Below are 23823 nucleotides of genomic sequence, written 5' to 3' on the forward strand. Positions count from 1 at the left end.
GTATTTAGCAGTTGAGAAATGAGTGCAAGGTCCTCACCCTGAAGATATATCTGCATTAAAATAGCGTTGTTAATTCTCTGGTATATTGCCCATCTGAAAAGTCCAATTTTGACATCATTTCCCTTCATGTTTGCTGCATAGGATAGCCAGATGGCTCTTGAAATCTTCCGTTTACTTAAGATGCTCAGTGAAGCAGGATCTCTTGCATAGTCCGTGCATTCCCATTTAAAATTACAGTAAAGAAGCAGTATGGATGGAATAAGAATTGAAACAGAAATGTCAGAGCATCATGGAAAATGTGTTTTTTTTCCCCCCTCTCTCTTTTTTTATAGCAAGCCCCATGCACACATTTCAATATTTACAGCAAACTGACACATCAGACAGGTTTCTCAGCTCTCACTCTCTCTTTCTCTAACTCCTGAAAGAGAGGGAGAGAGGAATGGAGATCATCTGTATGAGTAGATGGTGGATAAAGATCTCAGGGAAGAAGGTACAGATCTTAGAGTGAATGAGAGGAAAGAGGTTCTAAGAGAAGGACTTTGCACAGTGAAGGCAAGCAGTGGTAAGCCACAGTGTGAATTTAATGACTAGTTTTGCAGTAGTTCTCAATGGGAGCACTCTTAGTACACTTAGTGGCTTATCTGCATGGGGGAGTTACTGTGAAGTTAATTAAGGTCTGAATTTCTATTTTGGTGGATGAGATGTCCATCAGAACATATTATCTTGCTTTTGACAGGTTGGGAGGGGGTTTTCACACCCTTCAGAGATGCTTACCTCTTCTTTCTTCACTGACTCTACGTTTCCTTATATGTGGTGATTAACCTCATAAACCTTGCATCAAATTATAGGCATTTAGCTGAAGCACAGTCTCAAGGATCTTAATCACCACAGAGTCTCTCCATCTCTATAGAGAGTGGAGAGAGTCAGGCACCTCACATCATCCAGCCACTATTTCAAACACCTCTCAGAACAAGCCAGTCTGTCTAAGTGACCATGTAAGGAATCCAGCACAAGTACCTTCCTACGAGTGTCCCAAGAGAAGACTTACTGCTAATAAGAATGCACCTGGCTTAGTGTACAAAATCATAAGGAATATCCTTAAATGGACTTTGAAGGCATTTGCTTGCAAGCTGTTCTTTCTAATCTTGCCAACCTTAGGTTGTCCAATAATTTTGCAGTGAGTTGTATAGCAAGAAGGAGGGGTGGAAAATTCACGTTTAATAGCTTTGAAAATAGATTGCATTTACAGATTGGAATCTGATCTACCTGCCTTCAATGCTATTGCTGCACCTACATTTTCAGACACATAATGAGCCAGCTCTTCTAAAGCAGAAGCCCTGTAATGGCATTAAAGAAGATAGGTGATTTTGAAGGCCTCCAGAAGAAGATACAGAAAAAGATCTTCCTCTGTAAATCAAGTAGAAAGTTTGGGTCTAGTGATGTTTCATGGCATTTATGTTTTAAAAAACCTTTTAGGGAACCTCATACCCTTTACTGTTGGAAGACTGTCTCACTAGGGAATGAAAGAAATAAAAGTGCCAAAATGAGACAGACTGCATACCATCTCTAGAGACTTCAAGGCTCTATTAAACCACTGTTGCCAAAGACATACTGGATGAATTTGGTTGTTGTCACCTGGTTTGGCTGCTTATAATCAACAAACTATTTCAATGCAAATAGCCTGAATTGTTCTAATTTGTCTGCAGAAAGTGTTTAGTTTTGGTTAGTGAATGCCGGAGAGATTATCTCGTTGTCAGTTTACTTTCTCTTTTTATCTCAAACAGCAGAGAAAGCTAACTGATTTAGTATGACGTGTTAGTCTGAGAAAGGGACCGATGGGGAGGATAATAGGTATAGTATGGGTGACAACAAACCTGGAGGGGAAAAGAAGAGGAGGAACCTGAGAGGGACCGATGACTTTCATAGCAATGATCTCTCCACTTTAATATTTCCTTCATTTCCTAGTGCAATCCTTTTCTTTCTGTTTGCCTTTTCCCTGCTTGTGACAAAAATAGTTTTCTAGAGCTGCTCCATTGTTGATCTGACCTTTTAAAATGCATGGGGATTGTTACAGAGTTATTTGTTAATTGTCTCCTTGCTTGGTGCTGATTCTTCAGTGTTGTCAGAGTTTTTGAAGGGTTCAGTTCACAAAAATAAGCTGCATTTTCAAAAACATCAGTCACCCTTTAGGTAGCTCAGATCCAAAGGCAAAGCTTATCTCCATCACTCACTGGTGAAAATTTTACTGATGTCATCAGAAGTAACATTTGATTTCCTAACTGGTGGAATAAAGTCACTTGAGAATCAGAAGTTACATTAAGTAAAAAATAATGATGCTTCTGACTATGTTGTTCAAAAAACATCTCTGAAAACTTCAGGTTTATGAACATTTTAGTGTAAAAGTCTTGAAATGTTTAAATTTTACAATTAAAAAAAAAAAAAAATACCACTTTTCTATACCGTGGTATCTAAATCTACCTCTTTTTTTTTTTTTTTTTTTCCCCTGGGAGATTTTTACTAATTTCATAGAATCATAGAAGGATTTGTAAGGAACCTTAAAAGTTGCCCATTTCCAAACCCTCTGCCATGGTCAGGGACACCACCTCCCACTAGATCAGGTGGCCAAAGACCATCCAACCTGGGCTTGAACACCTCCACGGATGGGGAAGCTACAGCTTCCCTGGGCAACATGTTCTAGTGCCTTACCTTCCTCACTGTGAAGAATTCTTCCTTATATCTAATTTAAATGTACTTTTTTTTTTTTTTTGAGCGGCTGAAGGAGCTGGGCTTGTTCAGCCTGGAGAAGAGGAGGCTCAGGGGTGACCTTATCACTCTCTACAGATACCTTAAAGGAGGCTGTAGTGAGGTGGGGGTTGGCCTGTTCTCCCACGTGCCTGGTGACAGGATGAGGGGGAATGGGCTTAAGTTGCACCAGGGGAGTTTTAGGTTAGATGTTAGGAAGAACTTCTTTACTGAAAGGGTTGTTAGACACTGGAACAGGATGCCCAGGGAGGTGGTGGAGTCACCATCCCTGGAAGTCTTCAAAAGACGTTTAGATGTAGAGCTTAGGGATATGGTTTAGTGGGAACTGTTAGTGTTAGGTTAGAGGTTGGACTCGATCTTGAGGTCTCTTCCAACCTAGAAATTCTGTGATTCTGTGAAAACCGTTACCCCTTGTCCTATCACTATACTCTCTGATAAAGAGTCTTCTGCCATCTTTCTTTAGGCCCCTTTGGAAGGCTAAAGGAAGGCTGGAAGGCTGCTAAAGGTCTCCCCGGAGCCTTCTCTCCTCCACGCTAAATAACCCCTACCTCTTCAGAGGGAGAAGGTTACCATCTCCTTCAACTTGCTAGCTACACTTCTTCTAATGCAGTTCAGCACACACTTGGCTTTCTGGGCTGCAAGCGCACATTGCTGGCTCATGTTTAGCTTTGCACCCACTAGCACCCCCAAGTGCTAGTGCCAGCGCAGAGAGAGACTGCAGGGCTGCTCTCTATTAACCTGTCACCCATCCTGTGTTCAGGTTTGGGATTACCTTGATCTGGGTGTTTTAGCTGCTGCAAGCACCTCACTGAAGGAGTTGTTCAAGTCTCACTTTCCTCTGTGATGTATTAAGCAGACACCATTTTCCATGACATATGGTTGTCCTGTGACAACCACAGTTGAACAGTTGTGCTAGGCAGGATGTGCACAAATCACTAGAGATATATATCAGACAGTAAACCCATCCCTAGAAGAGAAATTAAATGTAAATTGCTAAATACATTCTTTGAGCTACAGCTTTGGTTCAAGCAATGACAGTATTGCCAAGGCTCACAAAGAAACAATCTAAAAAAGGAAAGTATTTTAATATATGACAAGTAGAAAATGCTGAAATTTCATTGTGATTTTTCTTGAAGAAAAACATCAATTTCCATTTATTTATTTATTTATTTATTTATTTATTTAACACTGAAATCTTTTATTTTTTTTTTTTCCAAATTCTGCAGTTTCCTGTGAAGGGAAAAAAAAAAGTTGACTGAAAAGTTCTTAGCGGCTCTGGAAAAACTGTGTTACTTCATTCTTCTGTGAGCCTTTTGAAGACTTTCCAAATCTTTTATGCAGATAACTGTGTCAGCCTGTGCAATACCGGATTTAGGGAAGGAGGAACAAAACTGTGAGCTTCTCCTCCTAAATTCTAAAATGGGAGATTATAAATTCATTAGAATTGCTCTGAAAAATATAGATTCAGCTGAAGATTCATTGATCTTGTTTATGGCAAAGCCATTTGCTGATTCTTCTGAAGTTTCTAGTGAAAATGAATCCACAGTTACATCCTTCAGTATTTCATATGTGGTACAGATTTAGACCATTTTGCAGCCGGCTGAAAAAACTAAACTGTTCATATCAGCCTCTTGCCTGTTTGAGGTGTACTCCTTGAGGAGCACCCTTAGAAACCAAAGCAACAGCTTGCCTGGAAAGAAATAGTCCACAAGGCAAAGCTGTCCCTGACATAATTTCTTCATGACATTGCACGTGAGTGAGGGGATTTTTTTGTTGTTGTTCATTTATCATTTTGCTCATTGTTTGATTTGTTCCTTAGGTGTCACAATCTCTTGGATATAATTTACCAAAGCTATTTCAACTTGCAGCAGTTTTGATTCTGTTTCAAATCAGAACGTCTGGACTGCTCTGCCACTGTCATTCAAAGCAGATTAGCACTTGGCATTTTTATGGCCTGACGTAGCGGGAGCCAGATAAAATACTGAGGCTAAAATGGCTTTACATGGGGAGCATGTGGTAGCACAGTAGATTTACATAACCAGAAATGATGTACTGTGACTTTCCAAACTTATGCAAATGAAAACTATCTAAAATGGTGTACCAGTAGATCAGTACGTCCTTTAAAAAGCATCAGGTGACACTTCTGACCATGTCATAAAAAGTGTTAGCAATGGCAACATCTTCCAGTGTTAAAAATCAGACAATATCTGGGGAAAAAAATAATATTATTGAGATATGGTAATTATTAGGAATTATACATCATGGTATTGGTCCCTGATGCAGAGGACTGATTCAGAGCCATGTTAAATATCCCCTTGTTGTCTAATTGTTGGTGAGGCAGCATTACCAACAGCATGCATGCAGTAAATCTAGCTGCTCTCTAAGAGAAATGGCAGCCAAGAATGTTAGCATTTTGCCATCTACTATCCTCAATGAATCTCTCAAGGAAGTAGAAGTCCTGGTGACATATTCATTGCCTCAGGACGGTTGCTGACATAGTGCGCAAGCAAATGTGTTTCATTTCTTTGTATAAATAACTCGATAGTGTTGTAGAGATGGATATGTCCAGGATCCCTTAAGAAAAACATCATTCACTTCTTTTTAAATGTTATGCTACGGAAAAAGTGATGCAGAAATTACAAAAGCTCGATACAATGAAAATAAATGGTAACCTCTGTACAATATCCTCTATGAGTTTCCAGGGGATAAGAGTTTTGCTTTATGCTGTTCTGAAATCAAGGACATAGCATGTATCATCAATTTTTATCAGTATATATTTATTAGGATATATACATTTTTCAGTTATCCTGGACAGCAGCCAGCTGTAAATATTTAAGATCAGATTTTAATAACCTTATCACAAGAATTTTAATAAGTTCTTAAATATGGCACTTGAGTCTGGTCCAGCCAGCTGGAGAATATTAGGCAGGATTCTGTAACCTTTATTCACACAGCATTCAGCTGTACTTGACCCAATGATTTCAACACTGTTAAGTGTTTGTCTGATATAAAAACTGTGCAATGAAACATATATAGCCTGAATGGATCTTCTGGAAGCAAATGGAAAACTTCAGCCAATTTTGAGTCAGGTACTTTGTATGTTTCTTGGCAGTGAGGGGTTTGAATAACCATTGTACCTGATTATTTGTTTTGAATTATATTTTTAATAACTATGTTACCTTCCTTTCTGCCAAACTTAAGGACGTTTTCGACAACTGGAAGTACTTGACCACATCACTAATGCCCTCTCGTCTTTGCTGACTAATGTGAACACCCAACAGACCATGGCCCAGGACACCGGCAAGGTTGAGACTGACCTCCTGGGTGCTGCGAAGACCAGAGCTGTAGTCACACAAGCAAAGAGGAGAAGAATAGGCCAGCTCCTGAGACGGGCTTCTCGGCAGACAGCACTACTGAAACGGGGCTCGCTGGCACCTGGGGAAGTCCATCTGCCTGGCATGAAAGAGCAGCCTCACCCTTGTGCAGATACTGCTGAGAGGGGAACAATCCAGGTGGGATTTTCTGTACATTACCTTGGGCTCTTTGACCCAGGAGCAAACCTCCAGAGACAAAGGTTCCTTGGCATACCCAGTATCGCAGTGTCCACCAGCTCTGCCAGGGAAAACCTGGGCTTCATCACATTTAGTGACTAAACAGCCCCACCTTTCTTCTGGATGTGAGGTGCCTGACAAAGACAGGCCAAGAAGAGAGACACATTTGCTTCTGGCCCACACACTCAAAAAAGCAGCAGGCCTACACTGCAAGCCTCCAGACTCATTTGAAATGGAAGAGGCGAGGTAGATTTTTGCGTATGGCATGCTAGTAATGTCTCCCTACCCGTATTTATTGTATAAGTTTGGATTCTTTTTTCAGGATGGAAGCTAGAGTAAATTACTTCAAACACCACGCTGTAGCATTATGGGGAAAAACAGTGGGATTTATAGTGCTCATTAGGGTTTTGATTATTTTAGATTGTCTTTGTGTTGGGATATTGTCAAAGAAGTTGGCACTGAAGTTACTGAGGTAGGATTCGTTCAACCAGTATGATAGTGTAAGATGCCAATATGTTTTATGCAACGCTAGTTTTTTTTGTGTGTCTGTGTGTGTTTTATAGAAGGAAGTTGCAGGAACACTAATACATATGGTAAAGGATATTTTTACAGATCCAGTCATTAACCATTTTTTTTTCTTTTTTCCCTGTGTTCATGTTCTGGTGTGCTCTTTCAGAATGTTTCATCACAAAATTAGCCTTGGTTTTATAGCAGTGTTTGAAATATTTTATCACTCTGTAAGCTAAGCATCCTAAAAACAAACTAACTCAGAACAGCAGCTTGTTCTCATATCTTCTGTCTGCAAAGTCCAGGATGCACAGCTATCTATATGTTTTAGCAACAGTGGGTTGTCAGTGGGGTTCTGCATGAAGTAGCAGAGACCAGGATACTTGCCAGTCCCTTTCTTACACCTAGAATTGTGTCAGCAGCAGTTTTTCTGGCCACACAACTGCAGAAAAAAGGCTACAGTAGGACAATCTCCAATCATACAGACTCACTGGGATGCTGACAAGAATGCTCTTCCCTTTCCACCCACCCACCCACCCATCCACCCATTCATCTATCCTTTCCAGCCATCCTTCAAGAGTGAGGAAAAGGAAAGGGTCTTACAACTCAATTGTAAGAAGCAAAGAAATAACAAAGAAATAAGGAGAAATTAGACAGTTGCCCCCCTGAAAAATTAGGGAACTTGGGAAGGAAGGAAGGGAGGGAGGAAAGAAGGGAGGGAGGGAGGAACAGCAAAAAGCCTGAAAAGGTGGGAGGCATTAAAAAAGTTTTACAGTTCTGAAAGTATTGGAAAGGTCAGGTTAAGGTGGTGGCATTCTTCATGAAGAAAGGATATTTATCATTTCAAGTCCCTTCCAAGGGTATTTTTCTGTGAAAGGTTTGGTGCAGCCTTTATATCTGCAGAATTGATTCAAGAGTCAGAGCAAGGGCCTGATTATTAGCTTTGATAAGGAAGAAGGTTTCTCCCAGAGATCTCCAGCACAGCAAATTTATAGTCCCGAAGTAGCCCATATGTCTTCATAAAGTACTTATCATGCTGGACTTGCAGCTCTGTGACTAGAGGCTCATGCAAAAGTGAAGACATTGACAGGGCAGTGAATGCAGATGATAGTGTACTCCTCAGTTTGACGTCTAAGACAATTTTATGAATGTTATAAGTTCAAATTAGACTCGGTATGCATTGTTTAACTTCTGGGTATTCTCTACCACATCATTAAGAAAACTAAGGCTGTAAGAACCATGTACTAGCTGAAAGCATTGGGCCACCTAGCTCATTAGTCTAACAATGGCCTGTAGCAGATGTCTACGGAAGAGAATAAGAAACATGGGTATAGAGTGATTCTTCCCTTTCTGGCCTTTGACAAAAAGGGATTTAGAGATGTCTTGACCTGCAGACTGCATCTAACCCACACCTAGCATGCATGTGTACGCATTACTTTTGTGTAATGGGTCCCTTTTTCCATAAGGATTTTTCTGAAGGAGGATTATGCAGTATCATGACATAATGTTCCCATTGATACCATGAAAAAGACAAATAGATCACAATTCCTAGAGGAAAAAAAAAAAAAAAAATCTGATCTGACCTTACATACACTCTTTGGCAAGATTTTGCCTCCATATGGCTACATTTCCTTGGGTTTCTTCTACTTAGTCATAAATTTTTCTAGGGGGAAATTTTTCTCTGAGGCTGTTCAGACAAGATTGTTAGTGTATTTACAGGTTAGGAACATGTATGTATTGATTATCTGAGGAAGGCTAGGGAAGCTTCAGAGACTAGAGCCTACTTTATGTCAAGAACACACACACACACACACACATACACACAGAGAGAGACATATATTTAAAGGAAACAACCAAAAAAAGAACCATCTGAAAGATTTAATGTTTTCACTTTGAAATGTCTAGATATTTTTTATTCCAACCCCCTCCCTGTCCCTGGCAATAATCATCACCATAGATAAGAATTTTTCCTCTTCATTTTCAGGTTCAGAGCTTTGATGACGAAATTCCATGTGGAAATGCTCCTGACACCACTTCAGGTGAGTGTTAAGAAACAGACATTTTGCCAGATTTGTTTTTAAAGTGGTGTTCCCATTTAGTTGCTTCTAAAGCTTATAAGAATATGTTTTTCCACTCTGCTCCCATCACCTCTGGCATTGGATGCATTATTCTAGACATACCAATCTAGCATGGCCAGTCAAGACACGATAAATGACAGGACTGTAAAATGTACTCACCTTGTCAGTGAGACACGGAGTGTACACCTGAAAAGGGTATTTCATATGCACTGTTCTGAGGGTTTGGGGTCTCCGCCTGATGCTTTAAGCAAACCACTCTACTCTTACCAGTGACACCAAAGCTTCACTCCCACTCGGGGACTCATTTGCCAGATCTGAATGACCCCATATCTACCAGATCTCAGATCCTAGGATCTTAGGAGATAAGTCAACAAGGAGGTTGGAGTTAGCAGCTCTGCAACCATTCTGTATGCAGTTCAGCCAAGGCTATGCAACCAGGGCATTCTGGTGGCAGCATGGCTTCTACTCCATCATCTGAATCTCCTTTATCACATAGACTATCATCACATGAGCAGACATAGCATTGAATCATGTTAGGAAATAGTTGTTTGAGTAGTATATGACAGGATTAAACACAAAGCTGTTAGACCAGATGTTATACTGTCATCTGGGGCAATATGAGCTTGGATCCTGAGAAGCATTTTCTGGCAGGGGTGGTGGTACTGGAGAAGAAGGCTGTTCAGCCTCCAGAACAGGGAGCGTTTGGCCTTGCTCCCTAGTAACCCTTGCTAACCAGTGCTTAGAGCAGGACTATTACATTTTTTATTTTTATTTTTTTTGTAATTGAAAAGGAATTTTATATGAAAGAAGAAATAAATACCAAGAATCAGACAACAAGGGACAAAAGTGAAAGCCTGGTGAGCCCTCAACTTTTGAGGACTGTGTTATATCACTTTTGAAGAGCTGGCACAAATAATTAATCAACCCAGCTTCATACACAGATATCTAAAAAAATTCAGATAGCCACTGGAGCTGATCGTTCATGGATGCCATTGGCTGGAGTGACAGCTGGATGTACAGGAGTGAGCCTTTTGAAGCCAGTGGCATAAGTCCCACTAACTTCAGATAGGCCAGCAATTTCATCAAAGTGTGTGGGGTTTTCTTGGTAATTGGTAGAGCTGAGTAAATATGATGGGGTATATCATGAATCCTTTGGATGACAGGGGGTTATTTTTTATTTTGAATGTTTGTTGTTGTTGTTGTTGTTGTCATTTGTTTGTTTTATAATAAATTGCATACCTATGGCACATCTTCTGGCAGGGTTGTATGTCTTCAGTCTATCACTGCATGACTCCAATGAAGGGAGTTAATGTCAGGTCCCTGACGCAATTCAGGCTCAGTGATTTGTCACCTGAGTTATATGACGTTGTTTTTATTTTGTTTTCTGATGGGTGTCTTGATCTTTATGAACAAAGGCAAGCCCCATACCAGTGCTCATAGCAGTATCTGTGCAAAGAATAGCAGATCCCCAGGACACGTGCAATGCAAAACACCATTTGGGCAAAAATTCATTGAGAAATGAACAAAAGAGAATGTGGACATATCCTGATGGGAAAAAAAAAAAAAAATCCAGATGTGATATCATACTTACAAATGTTTTGTTTTTTTTTTTCCTTTCTTTGCCCAGATGTAAAAATGACTGTGCTATTTAATGATAGAGGCATTAGTTAAAGGATTTTGGAGATTAAATAGGTATATTAATCATGATGTAAGAAAAAAAAAAAGATAACTGAGTAGTCTTTGAAGTCATAGGAATAAGCATGTACTTGGTAGTAATTGGTAGTAAAATTGGTAGTAAAAAACAAAGAATGCAGAAAGTAATAATTTGTTTCTGATCCTGGTATGACTGTCCTCCAGTTAAGTGATCAATATATTATACAAGTAAACTGAACTTATGTATTATTTATGCCTTCATAGCACCACAATACTATTTTAGACTTTTTTTTTAAAAAACACTGGAATCTCTCTTCCTCTGTTGTTTTAGAGTTATTGATGCTTGGCCTAAATTTAAAGACCAATTTCAGTCTTTTTTTTTATGGGCTTTATTTCTATTCTCTCTCTTTTTCCCACTGCTCTTAAATGGCGTTCATACTCCATACCCATGGGATTCTTGCTACAACTTCAATTTGCTGCATACCATGGAAGCAGTCTAAAAATTGCCAATTATGAATGCAGTATTGTTAGTAGCGAATAATACCTAGATCTTACAACAATTCCTACCAAATCAGCAGAATTTGTGTCAGATTGATAATCAGTGGTCCTCAAAGCAGGAGACAGTAGGGAACAGGGTCCAGGTTCCATTGGTAGCCTATGCAAGGAAAACCTCAGCTCCCAGGAGAGCATGTCTGAAATTAGATTTGGACTGTAAATCCATTGGGGCATAGATTGCCTCTTTTTCAAGGCTCATGCAGTGCCTGATACCATAAGGGGCCACTCGTATTTGGTTGTGGACTCTGTTGGAAAGGGTTATGAGAGCAGCAATGAAGATGGGAGAGCCTGGCAGGACCCTGCTGAAATGGGATCTCACCTGAGCAAAGAATCTTAGAATCATAGAATATCCTGAGTTGGAAGGGACCCTTAAGGATCATCAAGTCCAACTCTTGACACCGCACAGGTCTACCCAAAAGTTCAGACCATGTGACTAAGCGCACAGTCCAATCTCTTCTTAAATTCAGTCAGGCTCAGTGCAGTGACCACTTCCCTGGGGAGCCTGTTCCAGTGTGCAACCACTCTCTCTGTGAAGAACCCCCTCCTGATGTCAAGCCTAAACTTCCCCTGCCTCAGCTTAACCCCGTTCCCGCGGGTCCTGTCGCTGGTGTTAATGGAGAAAAGGTCTCCTGCCTCTCGACACCCCCCTTACGAGGAAGTTGTAGACTGCGATGAGGTCTCCCCTCAGCCTCCTCTTCTCCAGGCTGAACAGGCCCAGTGCCCTCAGCCGTTCCTCGTACGTCTTCCCCTCCAGGCCTTTCACCATCTTCGTAGCCCTCCTCAGGACACTCTCCAACAGTTTCATGTCCTTTTTATACTGTGGTGCCCAGAACTGTACACACTACTCGAGGTGAGGCCGCACCAGCGCAGAGTAGAGCGGGACAATCACCTCCCTCGACCTACTAGCGATGCCGTGCTTGATGCACCCCAGGACACGGTTGGCCCTCCTGGCTGCCAGGGCACACTGCTGGCTCATATTCAACTTGCTGTCTACCACGACCCCCAGATCCCTCTCTTCTAGGCTGCTCTCCAGCGTCTCATCGCCCAGTCTGTACGTGCAGCCAGGGTTTCCCCGCCCCAGGTGCAGGACCCGGCACTTGCTCTTATTGAACTTCATGCGGTTGGCGATCGCCCAGCTCTCCAACCTATCCAGATCCCTCTGCAAGGCCTTTCCACCCTCATTCGAGTCCACAACTCCTCCAAGTTTGGTGTCATCAGCAAACTTGCTCAAAGAATTGTGAGGTGCCCACTATGAGAAGAAATAGAGATAGATAGGAACAGACTGCTTTGCCTAAATGGAGCATATTAGAGCCAGGTGACTTATGGAAGTGCTTGTCCCAGTGGTATTGTCCCTTGGCTCTGTAGTCTGGCCTCAATTTTAGTCCAATTGCTTAATTTTCTACACTCCCCATGAAAGCCAATTCCCTGGCTGCTGTGTGTCTTCTTTATATTTCTCCATAATGTAGATTCTGGCTGTTTAACTGCAGTAGGCTTTATGATAAGGCTTTTTTTCCTTCTCTCTTGGCAGAACGCTGAGACTTAATTTTAAAAGACGCTCAAACCCCCCAAACATCCCTGAATGACTTACAGGGAAAGCAGAGTGTTTTCTAGCTCTGTTTTAAAAAATATTACAATCTTTTTTATTAGGCAATTTTATCATTGTTATAAATAAGTAATTGTACTGGGGAGAAGGGATAATCCTTATTTAATTAAATTCATCTATACTCCCAGGTTGGCAGCAACCAGACATATGTGAGACTAATACCCACAGCCTGCCTGTATGCATGTGCAATTAAAAATTCACTCTACAGTAGCACTGGCAGTTTAGTGTTGCTTTTGGCATTTACAAATTCTTTTATTTTGTGACTTTTTTTTTTACCATACACATATGCTGGAGCAGATGTTGCTTATTTGTTGTTTATTCAAATCTGTAGGCTCTGGCAGCTAACTCCATTGTTCTGTAATGAAGCTTTATTCACTGTCCTGTATTAGGACCCAGCAAATGCATGACAGGCAGAGTTAGCTCTCAGCAGGAACTACAGTTATTGTCCTTACTTATTGGCTGTTTATATTCTACAGCTCACAGTTGAGAAAGCTGGCTGGGCAGGGTAAGGGGTTGGGGATGCTGCGTGCAGAGGAAAATTACTTGACTTCACTCACTGTATCTTTGCCCTGATGAGGTGCAGGCTTGCATGTAAACTCATCTGTTGCAGGGATTTCACATTCAGCACTTGAAAAATAGAGCTGTTTTCCCCCTCCACCCCCTCTTCTGCCTTGTTCCACCCCCCACCCCTGCCGCTCCTTCCTTTTTCAATTAGCCTTTGTAAAGCACTGGGTTTAACTAAAGGATGTTTCAGCGTTGTTCACCCCTGTTCACTCAGCACGTGCCTGAAAATTCATTAGCAGCCACATCTATTAGGGAGGCATCGGAAGCCAGTGTTACTTGGGGGTGCCTTGTAGGCACCCGCTCCCCCTTGCTTCTTATTTACTTCCTTCTCCCTCTGTGGGGATGGCCACATGCCCAAGAGGCAAGAATTCCTGTGTGGTGCTGACCCAGGCGGACGTGCTGCTCCCGGGTGCTCGAGTGCCAACAGAAAGGCATTAGCCTGCTGGAAAAGCCCTTGGTAGCCCAAGAGGCAATCAATCAGGGAAGTAACCACCTCCATCTGGCTCTCTGTGACATGGTAGCTCGCTATTGAAGCATTTGTGATTCATCTTGTCCCAACGAGTGGTGCCAGGGATCGCATACACCCAGTTTTTGCAGCAGCTGGGAACGTTCTAGCTTCCCCACATGCTGAGCTAACGTGTTAGCTCCTGTGACTTATCAAGTGGCAATTCTTTCAATTATCACACCTTCACTCCTCCTACTCACCGGCTCCTCTTATGGTTTGGCACCATGGGAATATTCACAGAATGCACTTGGCATTTCTTGTAATTGACAGAGTGCCAAGAATGTGAATCCTGTTTGTTATCCATTATCCATTGTAATGTCTGTCTGCAATTGAAGGAGCAATGTCTTCCAAAGTGCAAGAAGAAAAGATGTGTATATTTCCTATGCTTTGAAGAGTATAGGATTTTCCAGGTACTTCTCCCTATTTTCAATGTAAAGAAGTGAACTGTTATTTAAAATTTCTTGTTTAGTGTAGTGCCTGCATCATGTTGTTTTTCTTCACTTACAACAATGATTTTTAGTTTTAATAACAGAATAAAGAAAGGCAAAGAGGCAGCCAAAGAGGTCGCTTGTTAAAGTGGCAGTCAAAATCTGGAACTTAAAAATTTCCTACAACTACTCTTCTGTTGGTACTGCTTGATATTTATGTTTAGATTTGCCATTAATGATCACATACAGTTTCCTCATATGGGGTCTCCTAAAACATGATGAGTAATAGATCCATAATACACTTCTATATGTTCATGAAGCAGTCATAGCACAGTTCATTTGAGTTAGCATCACAGATATTTTCACAGGAGAAAAAAATCTCCAGTCCTTTAAAAAAATATTCACAAAGATCTCACTAACAAGAACACTCAGAGGGTCCTGCATTTTCTACAAAAAACAGTTTTGCTTTTATTAGCGTTATTCGTGGAATTTGCTCCTGGATATTAATCTTTATGCATCCTGAGGAGAAGTCCTGTTTGCAACAGCTTTATCTTCTGCAGGTGACCTGGCACAAAGGAGTCATCTGCTTTCTTTAGCTTCTTTGTGTTACTTTCATTTGTTTTATGATGGTGAAGTCTATATTTTTTTCTATCTTATGCACATGAACCATTTAAAGGCCTTCTCATTCTTTCCTATTTCTTTATGTTAGAGACCTATAAGGGAGATTAAGAGGAAGCTGTGTCATTTTCATGCATTTTGTAGCCTGAAGACATCTTGAGGGGAAGTTCTGTGATCCAGCAATAAGCAGAAACTGTCAGAAAGTAGAGGCTGAGAGAAAAGAGCAAAAGTGAAAGGCAAGGTTATAAAATTATGAGTTTTCAAACCTTCCTGTATCTTCTGCCAGTACAGAAACATCTTCAGTTGCCTGATCCCCTCAAAGAAGTCCTCTCAGAGAGGCAATTCTGTTGCTCTTGAGAATACACTGACTGCTTCACTTTGTCAGGGTCTTTGACATGTGTCACGCATCAGCATATATCCAAGTTCAGCAATGGATATTAAGGTGGAAACCCAGCAGGTGGTGATGCCAGTCACTAGTACAAAAAATAGATGGGCAGCAAATAAAGGAAGTCTGACAGACTTCTGAAATGGTTGTTGGGAGGTCGTACCTCCTGTCAGTGGTGCCAGGAGGCCAGTCCTCAGGTCAAGGCAGCTGTCCCAGGAACACTGGGGCTTGTGTGATTTTCAGTGAGTACATTCCTAAAAGTCACTGTGCATTTATAACATTTTGTTGCACATACGCGTCATATTTTAGGTCCTGCTGCAGCAGTCTGATTCATCCTGGTGGGAAAGGATATGCACACATCTCATACTTAAGGCAGATGGCCTAGTGAAAGTTATAAAACCTGTTGTTGTTTAAACCTTGAGGGGGGAGGGGAGAGGGTATAAAATACCTTAGGTAACCAAGAGGATAACCAAATAGTTTGAGGGATGGATTTAGATTAACAGCCATAGCCTTTTAAACAAGAAAACTTCTGAAATGAAATCCAGTTGTGCTAAAGTTGTGCTGAGGCCTTGAAAGAAGTCATTTTCTATTTTTTTCTTCTGCCTTTCCTTCCAACAACTTCAACAGAGCACAGCAGGGTCAGAGCCTTGCCAGACCACCATGATGCTGTACTCATGGTGCCAGCTGAAAGAGTGACCATTGAACCTTAAACCCTGTTACAAAACTCGTAATTCCTGACACATATCCTTCTCAGGCTTCAAGCCAGGTTTGTGAGAACATACATTTCTGATACTTTTCTGATGCTCCTATATTGCTTTGCCATGGCTTTTAAAAGAGGGGGTTGATTCCCCCTACTGTCAATGACCCTTTTGAGAAGGGGACATTGGTGTTACTGTGGGTATATTTTTGTGCTCTAGAAAAATCAGATTTCTTTCCAGATGAGAAACATGTTTCCTATTCCATAGATCTTCTACATACTTGTCATCTACTGACTGATACTTAGCATTTTTCCTCAGGAAAATATCACTGACACAGAGAGGCAGGCTTACTAAGCCTAACGCTCTTAGACCCCCTGAACACAGTTTAATTGATATTACCATGAAAATAGAGCTACTGTAATTGGCTGTTGATCTCTACAAAGTAATGCCCAAAAGACAGACATGTATTTTGACCTCCCAATTGCTTTGACCACTGCTGATCACACAGCAGTTGCTGAACCCTAGCAAGAACAAAGGGGCTTTTTGCTCATTTTTCTCAAAGGTCTCTGTAAGGTTTGCCAGAAGCCATCCCTCCTTTTGTGAGGTGCTCACGGTTGCAGGGAGCCCTACAAGGCTCACTGCAATTGCTTATTTTTTATTCATTATCTCTGTGCAGCTGCTACTGGGAGAAGTTGTGATGTAACATGATCTACAGTGTAGGCTGATGACATTCAGCTCTACCTCTCATTTTCATCAGAAGCAGACACAACCATCACCCGTCTCTCCCGACATTTGGCAGCGGCACGAATCTGAATTAATGACAGTTGGCTGAAGCTCAGTTGAAATAAGATGGAAGTAATACTGACTCTCAAGGAAAAGTAGGAGGAGGACCTGGCAAAGTTTGAAGCTGTTTCATCAGCTGAAGGAAGATAAAAGACCATTGTCAAAATGACTGCAATTTCAGGTTTTGACTAGATTCATCACTACGCCTAACCTCCCAGACTGCAGAAACATCATTTATCACAGATAACTGCCTACAGTGTTCTCTCTTTCCCTGTCAAATTCAGCTCTTAGATTACTCATTTATACTTTTATCATTTCTAGGGCAGTGTGTTCTTGTGTAGGACAAGCAAGAAATGTTCGGAACTCTGAGTGGCAGGCAAGGCAGACACCTTACTCCCGAGTGTGGCAGCTTGCAGGGGTGTGTCTGCTGTTCTGTGTGACAGCCTGTGAGATTCCTGATGTCACGCTGTATAACCAAACCTGATGTGACCTTTGTCCCCAGATACTTTAAATACTCTAAAGGGGGTTTCCAGACTCAGGAACCAAATTGTACTGGGGGTATTCTTAAAAGAGGTAAAGTCGGAAAATTCTGAATGGTGAAACCCTGCCACTGAAGTCCACAGACGTCGGTTCTGACCTCCTCTGGGGAGGCAAAGGAGAATTCACTAGTGCTAGGCAGGTAATTATATGATTTTCAGTAATGCAAAAGGTAGTGAGCACACTACTTCCTTTGTCTATATTCATCTATGATTTGGGTAGGAAGGAAAGGAAATAAAAAATGTTGTTTTTTGTTTTGTTTTGTTTTCTTCTCTTTAACAAGCAGCTTAACAGAATATTATCAGCTAATTCAATTCTTCTACAAAGCTTCTTTCCACACATGAGCTATGGACAATCCGTAATGCGAGCATGCGAAAGAGCCAGCCAACCCACCCACCAGCCCCAGGCATTTCACGATGGAGTATATTTATACCTGCTGTCACGGCTCTGACTGTAGGGTACAGCAGATGTACTGAAGCTAGTTTTAAATCAGTAAATATGTCCACCGGTTTTAAAGCACGTTAGTATGTGGCTTAGGTATCAGTGGTTGTCTAGCCACAGGATCAGGGAGCCAAGCGTGCCCTCTCACCCAACTTCTGTGACAGGTTTTGCAGCCTGGGCACAGCTCCAGGCTGCTGTGCTCTGCTTGCTGGCTGTGCTGTGCCATGAGTGTGTTAGACATAACCATCCTATATGCTGAATCCTAAGCCAAAAGCTTGGCTGGAACCTGGTGCAAAACTGCTTTTTCTTCAGGTGTTTTGTAGGACAAGAATTGAAGTTGAATGTGCTAATGGTAGACGTAGAATTGCTATGCAGCTATTTCTGCCAGTGCAGTTTGCATCTTTAATGCTCCCTGACCTGGTTCCCTGAGGTGTTTGCGGCTAATATTTGGAGAGCATGTAGGTCAATCTCCTCCTAAAGGATTTGGGAGCGGTGCCTTGGGCAAGGAGTAGGAGCCTGCACAGGAGGACACAAAGCACCATGTGTGCACCCCTGGTCACAGGGCGTGGGAGCACGCCTGGAGCTGGGCATGTGCCTCCTGCTAATGATGGCCATGACATCCAGACCCCATGGATAAAAGAACTGCAGACTGAATGTAGAGATGAATCAAAATATCTGTGGCTTTCACATGACACACGCCCTCTGCTTTTCATCTCTCCCCTGGCCCTGTCTCACCACCTTGGGGTACAGCATATGTATACTCAGCCTACGGCAGTTCCTTGCAGTTTTGGGGCTGCAGGACCTTCCCCTCTTGTTCAGAATGAGTTTGGCTTCACCCCCATGGAAAGAGATGCATGCCTGAAGTCTTAAATATACCAGTGTTACCCATAATAATGGGGAGAAAATTATTGAAGATTGGGTGAGAGCAGGGGGAATAGGGTTTTGAGAAGCATTAAGAAATTCCTCAGAGGAGCCAGATTGTGTTCATCTCTACTAGACACAGACCCTTTTGTGCCATTTGTATGCCGCTTATCATCACGGTATGGCACAATTAATAACAGAAATTACCTCACATAGAGTTTTGTTATTGTTTTTAAAGTATTTTCACCTAGTCATACTGTGTTAGATGTTTGCCATGGAATTCCCCTTCAATTTTTTACTTTAAAGGGACCAAGGGACAGATGTTTAGCTATGCTTGATTTTGAATAAGAATTGATATCTTTGCTGCATCTGATGCATTTTGGGGTGTATAATTTGCTTTCATATAATATGACTATTCTAATAAGATGGTTTATCTTATTTCTGTTATAATGTCATTGAAAAATGAAATCTGCAAAGGATGTCGTTAAAAACTGTGGTTTATGTTGGCCTTTGGAAACAAAATTTGTGGTTTATGTGCTGCTGCCATCTGGTGATTGTTTTCCTGAAATGCTGCACAAAACAGATGTAGCTGTATAGAGAGAGATCAGTCCCGCAGCACCACTATAGTTAGAAGTATTTCTATACTGATGTCTCTTACATGCAAGACAGTTGTAGAGCTGTGTATTATGTTTGGCTAGAAAACAAATGATATAAATAAACCTTCTTAACTTAGTTCACTTGTTCATCATCCTTTCTGCAATGTGGAAAGTGAATGGGTGTTATTGAAGCTATACAGGAATATTTAAAAAAAAAAAAAAAAAGGACTAAGAAAAGACTTTCTCCTGCATTTCAGGCACTAAGTAAAATGTTTATGTCCGTAGTCAACAGCCAATAATCAATGCAGTTGCCTGTGAGGGAGCTACCTCCAAGTAGGGAAAGACAGCATGGTTTTGCCACATACATGGGAACCGATATGAACAGCAACATTTCTTTCCCTAAAATGCTGAAAACTGTACAAAATAATTTCTTCTGGTGCAACAAGGTTTAATGGGCTTCAGAAAATCTACTGTTCTGGGTAACAATGCCAAAAAAAATGGTTCTTTGTGGCTTATGTGAAATATATATTTTCAGTGGAGTTTTATTAGTCCTTATTGGCCGTATAATAGAGCGTGAGACCTAAAATCAGCAGTGCCAGTCCTCTCTGAGTAGCAAGAGAGGGCAGTAAGCTGCAGCAACTCTCCCATCACAAGACAGGACCATCTGTAACTGCCGTGCAGTTGACATATTCCTCTAGCACACAGCCAGCTCTTACTGCAACATCCTTTTTTGTAATGTTATAGACAGGACAGTGCTGTTAAGGGTAACATACAGACCTACAATTCCCAGAGCAGGAGGGATAATGTGTCCAAATGGGAAGGATATTTGTAGGTACCCAAAATAAACCCATTTCCATTTTGAAAGTATTGTTCAAAAACGTATTTCTGAAACAGTTTTTGTCCTATAAGACAGAAACTATTCATTTTTATCTATTTTTTATTATTCATTTATTTATTGCAATATTTTGGAGAATCAGAGCCTTCACATCTTTTACCTGCTTCTGCTAGAGCTGTAGAGCTGTGCAGCTTTGGTGCCTTTGGTATTTGATGCCTGTGTTTGAGAAGCAAAACACAGAACATAAGAAAACCTCTATTCAGTTCTGGCACTTCCATGGATGTGGTGTGACTTTCATTCATTCCATCTCTTACTTCAGTGGTCCTTCCATTCAACTGTTGTTGAATTAAACTATTGTTGAATTGAAGTGTTTTGTCAAGCCCCAATCAAAAAGGTATTTATGTGTGCACTAAACTCTGGGTGTGGGAACATTATGCATAGATTTAAGCCCAAATCTAGTTTTCTTGCTGAATTTAACATGAGTGTTTAAGTTGTAATGATGCTAGTGCCTTAAGAGTTTCATGTGAGAGATTGCATACTGCCTTTGCTTGCATAGCTAAGTGAAAAACTTAGACTAAGCCTTTCAGGCTTCTCTTACTTTCATGAGATATCTGACTACATTGTGGTGCCTCTGCATTGTTTAGTCCCATGTATATAACAGATAGTTTTAGAAATGCTTAACTACATCAAGGTCCTTCAACATTTAAATAACTACAGGGAAAAACAAAACAAAACAAAAAAAAAACATTGCTAGGCTGCAATTGGCCGTTCTGTTATTTCCTATGACAGGATGAGTAGTCCAGATTTTAATTTGTGAATTTAAAATTCAGATTTGCACAAATGCTCTTGCCTTTGAAATTTTTGTGCCTATGCTTCCCCAAATACTCAAATGAGGTAGAAAACAAACACTGGAGTGCACTGATCCATGTTAATGTGATTCACTAGACATACAAAAAATATAGTATGATTTATAAGCAATGCAGAAGTTCTCATGGCATCTTTTCATGTTGTGAGTATTCTCCAGGCTGGAAAATATAAAGAGGTTGTGTTGTTTGCAGCCAAGTCCACATAAAACCAGCTGCAGAGTCTTCAGAGGAACCCAGAACTGCACTCCAGCACTTATTTTTTTTATTAATTAGGGAATATTCTTTCATTAGTGGTAAACCTAGAAGCCCAGTAGGTTCAGAAAGATCCTGCGTGGAAGGCTGGTGAAAACGGAAGCCACTGTATCTGCATGCCAATAAGGGGAGAGAGAAAGTCTCTTAATGAAATTGGATTGATCAAGTAAATGGTTGGAAAGCTGTGGGACCTTTGAGGTTTGGAAGGCATGTACTTTCTTATGTGGTACAAAATGAAGCAGCAACCTGATTAGTAAGTTCCTCTAACCTATTTTTATTTAAAATTCAGGCAGGACAGAAATGGAATGCAGGAGCTAAACTATCCCAGTTCAATTAGCACAGAAAGGCGAAGAGCCAAGGTTTTCCTCACCAAGGTCTTCAGGGGCAATTCTCAGGTTTCCTCTTTCCAGCATAGCCAGATGTATTCTCCACACAGGGCCCAGAGTTGTAATTTTTATCTCATAGTTGAATACTGGTCTGCGTCTCTACTTCTTCTCCAAACATACTTTATCTTTCCTTTGTGTGATGCTCTGCATGTTATTTGCAGAATCTCAACAGGTTTGGATGTCTCCACACACTAGGAGAACTGAGTGGAACTACATGAATAATGGATATTTTGGTTCACTGGATGAACCAAATGATTGGGGAAAAATGTGGCTTAGGTAGACTGGAATTAAAAACATGTTTTGCTTAATGTTCAGGTGATTTAACCCATTTTTTTCACCTTTCTACTTTAAATTAAAAAATGCAGTTACTCTCAGAAAAAAAAAATAATAAAGGTATATTTGAAAGAGAAAGGAACATTTAAAAAATGCCAAAGTATACCATGCAAATTTTGCTGATCCTTCCTCCTGTCTTTTTGGTCAACTTGTATCCTTCCTAACGATGCTCTTCCTGTTGCTGAAAGACTTAGTTCATTTAAAAATAAGGAATTGTTGCTTCTAAGCAGTGAGAGTTTTTTAGATGCTAGCAACAGCATACAGTCTGGATGTTTTCAGAAAAGATGTTATTTATAGGAATTTGTCCTGGGAGACCTAGCAGAAACTTGGGCTTATAGCTATCCTCACCAGGTACTAGAGCCTGCCAAGAAAAACTGTACTGTTACCATTGGCAAACTATTAACTTTCACAAAGAGGGAAACTGTTCCTTCTCAGGACAGCACTAGCCATGCTCTAATTTTCAGCCTCACTTACTCCCTCCCTGCTTGGGACACTAAGTTGAAACGAAGTGATAGATTGGCCCAGTCCTCATCGAAAGCATGGTTTCCTCAGTATACAAATGCTGCCTTCCTCTCACAAATGCTGCAAATATTACTTGACTCTGGTATACAGACTTTAAACCAGACATAGTTTACTTGACTCTCATATATAGACATTAAAACTGAGCTGCCTCAATTTGAAAAGGATATCATGTTTAATCTAGTTTCTACACAGCCCCAGCCTGCAGCATGACCTGCCTTCCCAACACGGCACTGCTTCACATTTCTCCCGGGAGCATGCTGTTCAACTTGAAGTCTTTGTGGGAGCACTATGACAATCTTCATAGCTTTTCACTTCTTCTTGAATTGGAGGATCGTATTTGTTTTCACTATGTCTTATTTTAAATTCAGACTTCAGTGGAAATCACTGAAACTTTCACTGGCTTTGAATAAAGTGTTCCAGAGTCAGAGAAAAATCTCATCTTTTAAAAACTCCTTATCTCCACCTGCATGCATAGCTTAGATATGGCTTGGCACATTTGGTAGGATCTCACATGTCGGTGTGGGATGTAATGATTAAATTAGGCGCCTGAATGTACTTGGAAAAGATCTGCAGCACAGATCCTCAAAGACTTCACTTTACATGGATTAAATGGGGAATTTAAGTCTTTACGCTAGAAATATTAGCTAACTACACATCTAACATATAGGTAGGTGCAAATTAGATGCCTAACTCAGATGAAGGTGATTTCACCTTCAGCGGTTTGACTGAATTGTGCTTAAGATGGTTCTCATTCAACCATGAATTTATTTTCTCTTGGAAGTTTCTATTTTGCTTACATAAAAATTGTAGAAACTGGATTCATACTCAGAATGGTCATTAGGTCCTGTGACATAACCATTTTTTAAATACAGATACAGACTTTCAGAGTGGTTTGAGCCTTGGTTTAAGTATATACCTTGCATGTTATTTAGTGAGAGCCAGGATAGCTGAGCACACCTGACACCTACTTCCAAGGGAGTTCAGGGAGACTTCTGGAGGTCTTTCTGTAGCCTAATGGCAATGATGTTAACTGTCTCTGTGGACATTTAATCCAGTCATTATGTTTCACCTTGTGACTAAAGATCAGCCCAGAGTGTACCATCACATACCTTGGGTAGTGCTCTAGGTAGTTCATGGTGTGTCTGGACAGACTGGACGGTTGCAATACATAAACACTTTTGACTGTGTTGTTGGAACAGATGCTTTGCATTTACTTCAAGTAATGGGCCAGACCTGACTACAGCCACCTGGTCTTGACTAGGTTAGAAAGTGAATTCTAACAGCACTACTCTTCCATTAAAAGTTATGCGTGTTTTGTTTTTTTTTATTCTTTTTTTTTTTTTCCTTTTTTTTCCTCCTATATATAATTTCTAGTAACATTTCAGCTACTTTTGTATTCTACATGTTTCAGGATTAAAACAGTCACTAAATAAGCAGATAATGTGGTTTTCTAACTCTGCAGACTTTAAAGCATGAAGGTCAAGTTTTGTTATATCCTGTGAT

At 40.8% G+C, this 23823-nt stretch overlaps 1 protein-coding gene across 3 annotated transcripts in view; it reads left to right on the forward strand.

Moving 5' to 3' along the window:
- The window catches only part of ITPRID1 (ITPR interacting domain containing 1), a 50772-nt gene that overhangs the window by 15522 nt on the left and 11427 nt on the right, over positions 1–23823 (forward strand). For all 3 annotated transcript variants that reach the window (XM_068675036.1, XM_068675037.1, XM_068675038.1), the window contains 2 exons: positions 5965–6275; positions 8806–8860. In XM_068675036.1, coding sequence (XP_068531137.1) covers positions 5965–6275; positions 8806–8860 — 366 coding nt within the window. The remainder of the gene's footprint in view (positions 1–5964; positions 6276–8805; positions 8861–23823) is intronic.

This window comes from Anas acuta, chromosome 2 (assembly GCF_963932015.1).
Source record: "Anas acuta chromosome 2, bAnaAcu1.1, whole genome shotgun sequence".
In the NCBI taxonomy this organism is placed as follows: Eukaryota; Metazoa; Chordata; class Aves; order Anseriformes; family Anatidae; genus Anas; species Anas acuta.